The sequence below is a fragment of the Heliangelus exortis genome, chromosome 1, assembly GCF_036169615.1.
Source record: "Heliangelus exortis chromosome 1, bHelExo1.hap1, whole genome shotgun sequence".
Classification (NCBI taxonomy): Eukaryota; Metazoa; Chordata; class Aves; order Apodiformes; family Trochilidae; genus Heliangelus; species Heliangelus exortis.
In genome coordinates, this window is record NC_092422.1 from 139069969 (window position 1) to 139081585 (window position 11617).

The 11617-nt window shown below is 38.0% G+C and overlaps 1 protein-coding gene across 4 annotated transcripts in view; it reads left to right on the forward strand.

Annotated features, from left to right (window-relative positions):
* The window catches only part of BRAF (B-Raf proto-oncogene, serine/threonine kinase), an 84668-nt gene that overhangs the window by 63902 nt on the left and 9149 nt on the right, over positions 1–11617 (forward strand). For 2 of the 4 annotated variants that reach the window (XR_011722709.1, XR_011722710.1), the window contains 5 exons: positions 1185–1231; positions 1841–1959; positions 2748–2879; positions 5505–5639; positions 6462–6900. Coding sequence is in view for 2 of the 4 variants with exons in the window: in XM_071727161.1 (XP_071583262.1) it covers positions 1185–1231; positions 1841–1959; positions 2748–2879; positions 5505–5639; positions 6462–6615 (587 nt within the window). In the remaining 2 variants the exon portion in view is untranslated. The remainder of the gene's footprint in view (positions 1–1184; positions 1232–1840; positions 1960–2747; positions 2880–5504; positions 5640–6461; positions 6901–11617) is intronic. The other 2 variants (XM_071727161.1, XM_071727172.1) reach the window with 1 other exon arrangement.

Sequence of the window (11617 nt, forward strand, 5' to 3'; positions counted from 1 at the left end):
TTTCTGTTCCAGGCTTTTATGATCTTCACAGTGCAAATAGTTTTGTAATAGGAGGGGAAACATTGTTTAAAACAACACCCTGTGAACAAAAGGACAGAATCTTATAAGTTAATGCAGAAGACAGGCAGCCTTGTTAGCAAAAAGAACCAATCTTTTTTCTCCTTTTCTTATAAGTATTGTAGCTCTCTAAATCATAGCCTTCAGCATTTGAAAAACATACCTATTTTGTTCTGAGGATTGTTAAGTAATCCTTACTCCCAGAGAGGGCAATTGAATGAGTTAAGTTTACAAAGCTAGCCCAATATTGTATGCCATAACACAATAAAATCGTAACACTGATGCAAGATCAGAGAAATTGCCCTCCAGATGGAGAACTGCTATGATGACTGCAGTTAATTTGTGCCTGTTTTCTACTAAGTATTCTCTTATATTTTCAGTCAGGAGGTGGGGAGGTGTTTGCAGCAACCAGGCTCAGCCTTCTGTTAGCCTGCACATCTCCCCAGGCTCCCTCTGTAGGTATGCAGGAGCTGTTTCATGAGCATGATTCAAAGCAGAGACATTAACTGGGGCTTTTCCAGCAGGTTTGTGCTGATCTCATTGACTAAAGAGCTGTGAGAGACTGGCTGCCTTATTTAGGCTCTATCTAGGCTGTGGGGCAACTACAGTACAACAACCCTGTGTTCCCTGCAATCACATTTATCCAGTGTGCAGTTAGGGTGTCTTTTTTCCAGTCCCATACTAAAAAACAGCATAGTTGAGTGCACACTGAGACTGGGAAGCACGTTTAGCTCCAACAATTTGGAAACACCTTACTTGAAGCTGTAACTGGCCCACAAACTGTCTTGACAGTCACCATTAAGGCTGGGAGGCAGAACGAATCTTCAGCACTGAACAGCATGTCAAAAACTACTCAAGCTCTTTTGTTTTTATTCTGAGAACTGAAAAGCAGAAGTTGGTGCATATTTCATTCTCCAGTAGCATAATGTTTGAGCTGGAAATCTAAGCTGGTTTTTGGTTTTTTTCCTGTGGCTGTTGCAGGAGTTGTCATACGTAGTTTTACCACCTTGATAAACATATGCAGTTTGAATGACTACAGAATTTGTGTTTAAATAGAACAGTGACTTTTGAGTTGTTGATCAGTGAAGTATCATTTAATCCACCTAATCTATAATGTTCCTTTTCAGTTATTTGCATGCCAAGTCAATCATCCACAGAGACCTCAAGAGTAATAGTATCCTTTCCCAGAGATGTAACTGTGGAACATGACATTCCTGATTATTTTGTGGTTTGATTTTTGTTGTTGGTTTGGTTTAGTTTGGTTTTTTCCTGCCAGAAATGTACTTACTGATATGAGAAACTGTTCATGTGTGAATATTTGCTGTGTTGAAATATTGTTGAGAAGGGATAATATCACTAGTAGCAAAGTAAGAAATACTTATTGTGCCTACTGATGTAATTGCAATAATGTAGCAAGTTTTTTTTTTTTTGTGGTATCACAGATTTTTGCCTCATTTGGTTTCTGCAAGTAATGAAAGAGTACACCAGTTCACCCATGGAATGTTTTCAGCTTTTCTTGTGCTTGGCATTTCAAGAAAGTACTTGGCATTTCAAGAACACCACCTGGGCCATGGTCTGTTCAGCACTGGCCCAGTCATTAGTGATGTAACCCTTAAGTAACATAATTCACCATGCTGGCTGCTTGGAATCTGTATGATATGAAAACCCTCTTCAGTAGTGGTGGATACCTAAAACAGTTGTGCCTCATTGCAAATTTGTAGCTGTTTATTATACTTGTAGGACAAGTACCACTTGTTTGTTTTCCCTTAACATATCCCCTTAGATATTTTTCTTCATGAAGACCTCACAGTAAAAATAGGTGATTTTGGTCTAGCTACAGTGAAATCACGATGGAGTGGCTCTCATCAGTTTGAACAGTTGTCTGGATCTATTCTATGGATGGTAAGCAAGGGGTGATTGGTGTAGTTGTTTCAACTAATTTAATTGCCTTTGGCTGAAGTTTCTAAGACTATCCCTCAAGCACACTGATTTTTACAAACTGTCTTAAGCTGAAAAAGACAAGCAGTAATATGAAGAACTAAATGAATGCTTTTAATTTCTTCTTGAAACATGATTTTCAGTAGTCAGCATAAAAACCTTTAATGTCTTGATCCCTTACCTTGAGGTTGAGATTGGAAAGTAAATGGTGGCTAAGGAAAAAGGGTATGATTAATTTAGGATTGAGGAAAAGGTGGGAAAAGCCATGAAAAACATCCTTCAAAGTAGTAGAGGAACTAGTTCAGCCAACAGTAAGATGCTCTTAACTTCTAAGGATTCAAGCATAGTTACTCTCAAGAGGTTGTACAACTTGCTTAAGTCTTAAGTATAGTTGCAGTTGCAGTCTCCTGTGCAAATCCACTTTCTCCTTTAATCCTCAAAAAAGCTGAAGGCTTTGTTAGCTTTCGTTATTTTAAGCATTGCTGTAATTCTGGTTGCAAAATAGCTTCTCAGCCCAGACAAGGTCATTGTGTTCTGTCATAGAGGAGTAAAAGGATCACTAAGATAAAATGAACCAATGGATTTTGAGATTCACGTCAACCATCCACTGTGTATTAGGACACAGTAACATCCAAAGGTACAAGTGGGCCTTGCACCTGTTATATTCTGGACAAGTCTATTTTTTATTCCTGGTATCTGAGGTACAGCCTGACATGGTGAAATTAAACTAATGCTTTCCTTTTATGGTACAGGCACCAGAAGTTATTAGGATGCAAGATAAAAATCCATATAGCTTTCAGTCGGATGTGTATGCATTTGGGATTGTTCTTTATGAATTGATGACTGGACAGTTACCATACTCAAACATCAACAACAGGGACCAGGTAAGGGTAGGGACTGGCATGAATCAACTGTGGCCTGAAACAGATTGCATCAGCCTTGTAAGGTGCACATTCTGATGCTTTATGTGTTTCATTTATGTTTCTAATTCTGATGTTATGACGTTTCTACATTTTCTAGATCTGCCTCATCCATGTAGAACCAATTTACTTCTCATGAGGGGTTTGGGCTTTATTGTTGTTGGTTCTTTTTTTACTTCAAATACAGGTATTCAGCTTTTGAGCTGGTTGCCAGGATACTTAATAGGGAGAGAGCAAGTTATTTAATAGTAATCTAGTTTAGAATAGTTCTGCAAAGGCAAAATGATCTTCCATATGTTCAGATATTCCTCTTTCTCCCCCTCACCCCACTTGCCCTTGTACTGAGTAGTAGTTCAGCAGCAGGACTGACAAAATGGAACAGCAATCAACTCACTGAATGTTATATTCATTTCAGTCTTGAGAAATGCCTGTACCATCTAATTAAATTTCAGGATACCAACATTTCTCAAATCCTACTTGATGGAGTATATGACTTTCCAGAGTTGTGAATCCTGTAAGAAGATTACTTAATTGTGAAAAAATATTCCTTGGGTCGAGTGATACCAGATGCCTTTAATGTATCTCCACGGAACAGGCACATTTCTGAAGGCATATTTGATTCATTATTCCTCTGTCTAATCTGAAAATAGTATCTATGCATCAGGATCTTTGGTGTAAAATATTTTCATGTCTGGGTCGTGATATATTTATGTATCTGTGTCCGCATCCCTTGTTTTTTCACTGTCAGTACTTGAGAACGGCAACCATAGCAACCATCTGTGAATGCCATTTTATAAGGCTGTTTCCATATTTGTCAGAAGACTTCATCCCAGTTTGTCAAATTTGGAGTGACTCCCTTTTTTAATTTTTTTAATTATTATTTGTCTCTTGAAAGAAGGGAAATGTCTAGATTTCTAGCCAGTTAGATACAGCCTTCTAAAAGCACTGTTTGGGCACTGTTTTGTTTTTACCTTTTGGGGTTTGAAAGATGAGCCTATTGCTGTGGGTGGTCACAACTGAGTGCTGAAACAAAATTTAAGTAGCTAGTGAAGCAAACATTTAAGATGTGATCTAATGTCTTCAGTTTTGTCACTCCCAGTCTACTGTCTGAAAAGATGTAAATATCACTTGCTCTGTGCTGGTGCATCTCCATCAGCTACTGTGACATAAGTAAGAATCTTAGTGAGCAAAGCATCATTCCTGTTACACTTCAGAGTGTTTCTATCACTGTAAGAGATTTTTCTAGACAAACTAGGGGGCTGTTCTTGTAGTGATACTCACTTTTGTCGTAGTTAAAATAAAAGTTTAGTCCCTGTATTATTTGTAAGGATTTTATTGGAAATGTAACTAGTAGCAGTTTTTAATAGTTCCAATGCAAGTATTAGAATTATTTAGGAACAAGTAACTTCTAGATGGTAGGTCTCATTGCAGCAGAGGTAAGAGACAGGGTACACTAGTTTTTACTATGAAATGCAGCTCTGGTGCATGGGGATTTCTACAGAAACCATATGGAGAGTTTTATGCTCCTGGATGCCAGCACAGATGCAACTGAATCAGAAAGCTGAAATAAGACCAGGATTATGTTAGTACAAATAACATATAAAGCCTGCTTGATATATGGGCTTCTTCTCTTGGATTTCTTTGCCAGTGTCAAGGTGTGAAATAGTTAGACTTTATTAAATACAAGGTATGATACACCTGTTGGGTTTCTCTTGAGTATTCGGAAAAGGGAGTGATTATCTGCTGCAGCAGATCTTTGATGAACTGTTTAAAAGGGCTTTTTAGTGTCAGCACGACTGCAGTACTCAAACCACACTGCATTTGACCTTAGCTTGATGTTTGATGGGGTTTTTTATATATTCTGGAGAACATGAACCATGTTTAGATTTTCCAGCTTTCTATTAGTTTGCTTTGCTTTATGCTTAAATTTTATCCTTGGGTGAAATATAAACCTTTCATGTTAAAGGAGTTACTGTAAAAATACATAGCCTTTATGTCTCCTACAGAGGAGAGGCAGTTTCCTTTTGTGTTTGTTTTGGGTTGGTTTCTTTTTAAGGAGGGGGAGGGGGTGAGGTGGGGGAAGGCGATCAAATCTTAAGAATAAGCTTTTGTGGTAGAAAAGTATATGAAGGAACTTAAAAACCATTACCTTTTGAGAATAATATCTGAAGTCCTTGTGTTTCTAAAAATACCTTTCAGTGGGAATTTGCTGTTGACTTATAATATTAAACAGAATATTTATTTTTAGGCATCCTGTTCCTGACACAGTTGCTTATTCTTGTTTTTGTAACAGTTTTTGACACTGAAGAACTGTTCCTTAGATGGTTATGGCTATAAATGGTAACCATTTACTAGTGTTCAAGTTTCACAGAAGTCTCTCTCAGGAGGAAAAAAAAAAAATCTAATTTTTTCTCTGAACTAAATAGGTTAGCAAGCCTTACTCTAAGAAGCCTGACAATTTCAATATGAGATGATGTTTCAAACTTACTTCTGGGAGTAAAATTGTCTAGCAAAATGTTCATCTTCTGTTACTGTTTGCTTTATGCACTCATCCTCTTCCCTTTTCATGTTTTTTCCCCTTAAACAAAGATAATTTTCATGGTGGGACGAGGATACCTATCTCCAGACCTCAGCAAAGTACGGAGCAACTGTCCAAAAGCTATGAAGAGACTAATGGCAGAATGCTTAAAAAAGAAAAGAGATGAGAGACCCCTTTTTCCACAGGTGAGAAATTTCTAAGTTCTCAGTAGACTTTACAATTCACTATGAACTCATTGGCCAGTTCAACAATTTTTTTGCTAGTGCTACAGTATCATGTCATAAGAGTAGTGGTTCAGTACCTAGCTAGTGCTATTTAGTTGGAAATGCTTATTTTCAATTCAAAAAGCAGGTATTAAAATTATTTTTGTTTATGTGTTGGAAAAAATTTCAGCTGGGAGATAGTAAAATTAATAATCACAGTTAGATATGCAAATAAGAACATGCTGTAGATGTTCCCAAAAATCTTTATACTCTCCTCCTTGCTCTTCTGCAGACTTTATGAAGGGAAACTGACAGTGTTGTCACAGAACTAGATTTATAGTGTCTGCTTAGGAAGGTTTGGATACTTAAAAGCTTGGGGGGAACCTTTTTTGTTGTTGTTTTGAACGTAACCAAAGCGTTTTCAAAAAAAATATAAGGAGCTCCCTCTGCTGGCAACCCAGTGCCAAAACTGTTTATTTGCAGTGGTGGTAGATGTAGGTACTAATGCATAAAGAAGGAGGCAAATAGAAAATAAGTATATTCACTAGGCTTACAAGGGGAAATTAATATGCCCTTTTAAAGGGGAAAATGAGGCAAAAGATTCCCAAAACTTTCTTTCCAGCTTTTTGAGGATATAAACATCAGAGTGCAATGCAGTATTCTATTTCTAAAAGTTTCTGTTTAAATTTGTGTATAAATATTTCTGTGGTTAACTGATGATCTGTCTTTGGTTTAGAGAGAGTGTTACAATTTCAGAACAACAGGTTTGATCACCCTGTTTTGTTTTTTTTTCACTTGTTTTAGATTCTTGCCTCCATTGAGCTTCTGGCCCGGTCATTGCCAAAAATTCACCGCAGTGCATCTGAGCCCTCATTAAACCGGGCTGGCTTCCAGACAGAGGATTTTAGTCTATATGCTTGTGCTTCTCCAAAAACACCCATTCAAGCAGGGGGATACGGTGGGTTTCCAGTGCACTGAAAGGAAATGTGAAAGCATGTCTCTGTGTGTGTGTGCTGGTGTGTTCCTGTTCGTGCAAGACATGGACGTTCTCAGTTCCTACCAGCTACGTTTTTAAGGTTTACTGAGGGAATGAGGACTTTCCTCCTAACACTGGGCATTGAGTGTCCTGAGCACAGTCTGTGTTGGTAAGGAATGCCCTGGGAACAGCTGGCACAAGAAGAATGATAAAGTCACATAAGAGAAATGAGAGAAGTAACTTCAAAACCAGCAAAATGCTCTTAAGGTCATTGAGTGTCATTTTTGCTTTCGCCTGTGACATTTTTGCCTGGTTTATTGATTGGAATTAGTTACTCAGGAGTGTATTTGATTTTCATCTACTCAGGTTATGGTGGTTTGTTTTTCTTTTTTAATTCAGTTGAGGTCATTATATTTGTGCAGTGGGCTTTAGATTCTTCACTTAGTAAAGCTACTCATATGTGGGAAACAGTTGGAAAAATAAATATAGCTTCAAGACTGAGCACAGTCAAAAGTTCTTGTGGTCAGCAGAAGTGAGCAGGTACAACACAGAATCCAAAGAAGACCTTAGTGACATGTGACTATTTTGAAAGCTGAAGTTTACAATAGTGCTGTTTAAAGAACATCTCTCCCTACGGAGGAGTGGTGGCGTGGTTTTTTGTTTTGTTCTTTTTTTAACTACTTATTTTTGCCTAAATGCTCTGACCTGCTATAGTTTAGACCATCTCAAAATGTCCTATTACATGGCAGCACAGAAGAAATTCTGGATCTCTGCTTCTGTTGACTGCGAGATTCCTGGTAACAATCCCTGTATCCTTCAGATAGCAAGGATTTCAAAATTAAAAAAAAAAAAAAAAAATAAATAAAAAATTCAATCTTTGGCATAACCAAATACTTTAGATGGAAGGCTATATAGGAAAAGAGGATTTGAAAAAGCAGTTATTTTCATGGAAATCAGTATTAAACCATGAATGCTGTTAAGATTAAAGGTTTTAATTATCTTAATATTGTTAAGAATACCACTGAACATGTTTCTGTTCAGTGAGGGGTTGGTTTTTTCACTTCCATATAAAGCTGCTAGTTTTACTGGAACTGAATCAGCTAGACTAGAGATCTAACTGAGAAAGCTAGACACCTTACCAAGGTCATGTCAGCTCACTTTAAAGATTGTATTTTTTCTGGAGCATTACTCTGGAACAGGTGAATCAGAGTAGTGTTTCAGGTTATATCATTCTTCAATGTCAGATGGGAAAACAATAATGTTATTGACTCTGTTCTTGCATATTTTGAAATTCTTTGTGAGTTTGTTTTAAACTGCTAAGATATTAATTTGAACAGGTTCTTCTGCATCAGAAACAAGCTGGTACTGCTCTTGTTAGGACTACAGGGGCCAGAGTGTTCTTATCTGCTTCTGATTTACAAACTTATAAAGGAGTTTGCAGGTTGCTAACAATAGGCTTTTTAAATGGATCTGAAACTCAAAAAAGGTTTTTTTCTGTCTGTCAACTGAGCTTGTCAAAACAGGAGGCAGAATTTAGAGAGTTTGAAGAGATATAGGTAATTCCTTAATTTTCTGGATGGATTCTGATGGTCTTTTTGGCTTTTCCTCTTGGAACAGTTTGGGAACTATTCTCTTTCTTGTTAGTCAAGAAAATTCAGCTGTTGAAGTCTATCTCTGTGGCAATGGTTATGGAGGATGAACATTGGTATTGGTTTAGAAAATCTGTTGCCTATCTTTCTGGTAGTTTCATCTGATTTTGGCATATCTTAAAATTTAAGTGGGTTTTTTCCCTTCTTACTAATTTTTTTTTTTTTTTTTTTTTTTTTAAATTCTAGACAGTGAGGAGGAATGCTTCTTAAGCTTTAGGCTATGAGATTCAGTACAGAGTGCAGTGTCCATCTCAGTAAGAGCAAGATGATGATGCTGGGTCTCTTGGGGAATCTAGAAATGCACCATTCCAGACAGAAAGAGTTTAGCCACATGGGGAGTTATGAAGAGCTCATAAGCATCACCACTGCCCTGCCCAAGCTCACTCTTTTTCAGGTCTGCCAGATGAGTTCACACAAGCTATTCCTTGGGGTATTGTTATACTCCTTTTTGTTAAGATTGTTCTCCCATGGTATAGAAATGGGGGAAAAAAGTGCTGCCATCCTTACCCACATTTGACCATATTCTCTGCTGTATGGTCAGTGCATTAGAATTCTTCCTCTGTCACCTGTTCTCACATGTGTTCCCACAGTGTGGGATCCATGGCTTTAGATCACTAAAGCTTCTCACTAAACATTTTATGAAACCTAAAAAGAGGTTGGGTTTTGTGGATCATTAACTGTATCTTGTATAAAGGCATCAAAAGTCTTCTGTAGTTTGTAATTGCTGCTGCAGTGAGATTTGGGAACATAAGTAGGAGAAAGATGCTTAAATGCATCTGTAGATTTGGGTCAAGGTTCTCAAAGATGAAACTCAGCTATATTAGTTGAAACAGATACCTACTAGTGCTGAAAACAGGTCTGTAGGATCTCAGGCTTTTCTGGAGGGGTAGTGTTTCCTATGTGAGACCCCTTCTTTCCTTACTTCCCTGCATCTGAATATAGAAACTAAGTCTGTCTTGGTACCCTTTAAAAGGACCAGATCCTTGTAAATGCTAATGTGTATTCTTCTGAGGATACCAATTATCCACATCAGTGTATATTCAAAATTTTTATTTAGCCAGGGGATGTTATCCATACTAGATGATCAGTGCAGGATCCAACAGAAGAATCTTTGTCATACTTTATAATGTGATTGTAATCCCATCAAGGCATTGGAATTTGGTGTTTCCCTTTAATAAGTCAGTTACTCTCTGCTTCAGTGGATAAGGCTGGCATGGTTCTGGAAGGGAGCCATGCTTCTGAGAAACACAGCATCTACCCTGAGATAATGAGTACAGTTAAGGTGTTGTTATATATACCTTAGTATCCTCATTAATTCATATAAATTACAAATTTGTGAGAGTAGAGATAGGTAACCACATCTTAAATCTTTCCAGGAATCAAAGGCAGCAGATTTGCCCAGAACATGCCCATATAGTATGTTGTTTGGACACAACATGAAAGTACTTGATCATCTTTCTGTATAGATTTTTTGGAAGTGTGCATTTAAAATAGTTTCCACTTGCTCTGCATGTACCAGGCATGAAAAGACTGTAGCAGCTTACTCTAAAGGGCTCTGCAAGAAGTGTAGATTTTCAAATGCTACCCATCCTCTGGAAAGAAATTTCTTTGTTACCAGTCAAAGCAAATATCTGACATTCCGCTTGGTAAAAAGCACATTAGATATCTGGCTTACAATGAATAAAAATGTGTGTAGGTTTTTTCACATCCCAGATTACTAAGTATGTGATATCATGGCTTCACAGTAAGCTGATCAGATTTGGAGTATCCATGGCCCAGCTCCTTACCCATACACTGGCAGGTGTATGGCTAACATGAAATTGAGTGGATTACCACTACCACCAGCAGAGCTGATCTACAAGGACTGGTTAGAAATCTGTCCTTGCCCACCAGCCTGAGCTGGCATTTATTTGCTCAGCTCCTCAAGTTGTCTTGCCTCAGAGCCAGGTAGCACCAGCGTGGCACAAGGGGCAGGTCATTGCTCTACAGCTCAGGTCAGGAGGGAGAGTTGGACTGCAGTCATCCCAGTTTAAATTAGCCCTTGCCATTACAGAACTGTATCTGAAGATTTAGCAGGGAAGAATTAGGATAATCCTGTGCCTGCAGGATGGGGCGTATTGGGTCATGTTCCTAAAGCTGTCTGTTTCATCCATTCACTTCTCTCAGGCAAGATCTTCCTGTCCTGCTAGAAAACAGTGAATTACTTCATTTATCTATATGTACCTAGGTCTCAGAAAGAGGCTGTGTTCTCTGTCCCTCTCCTACAGATGGGGTTTCTTTCAGAAGATAAAATCCCACAGATATTTTATATCTTCAGAATAGAAAGGGTGACATAGTGTTTTAGGTACTCCTCAGAAAGTCCTGTCAATGCCTAGCAGGAGGGAGAATGTCTGTACGTGGCTAGGTGTAGCCATCTGCATTCCTCATCTAGAGAAAGCTGTTACTGCTAACCTCATTTTACACATTTTCAATCAACATAATTCCATTTTGGTCTCTCCTACTGCTTTGAAAAAATAACACCTTTGAAAGAGGGGATTTAGCAGTAACTTGTAAAAAAAAAAAAAAAAAAAAAAAAGTCTTTGCTAAGATTTTGTCTAAGTGGAAGAAAGGTCTGAAAATCATCTTTTATAGCTGTCATTCTATCTGAAGTGCTTCTTGACTTCTGATCCTGTTTTCCCATTGCCCTTTCCCAATTAATCATTCATCTTTCATCTTCTGAAATCCCTGCATGACTATTAAAAGCTGAATTATTACCAGAAATGGGCAGAAGGACAAGATGAGTAATGAGGAAGCAATCTCTTGTTTATAAATTGATCTTTAATCAGCAGTTTAGGAAAACAGGCTGAAAAATAAATTAAGTAGAGCATGTTTTGAAAGTGTAGCTAAGCATGAATGTCATTCTTAAAAATTAGCCTCACAGGCAATACTTGATGACTTTTTTGTCCTTCTCTTAAAAGTTAAAACAAGGGATGCGGGGAGAGGGTAAAGTACCAAAATTTAGTTGTTTCTGTAAGAGACTGTGAAGAGACTTGTTAGAGAGGTGAAATGTGCCTGAGAGCCAGATATTCAGAGTATTTAGAACAAAGGTTTTATCTGTTGGTAGCACTAGTAAAATGGGCAGAGACATTGTGAAGCTTTTTTGGTGTTGTTAAAACTTTAAACTGCTACCATAGTCCTTCAGGACTCACAGATCTTGAGGTCTGTCATAGCTCCCTGTGCTTGCTGGGCTTTGGGTGCACTCCCTTCTCATTTCCTATGATGCACAGAGCCTTCTCTCTCCCTTCTTTCTTCATGTTCCCATAGACCAGCTGCATTGGCAGTGGTTACCAAGCCCT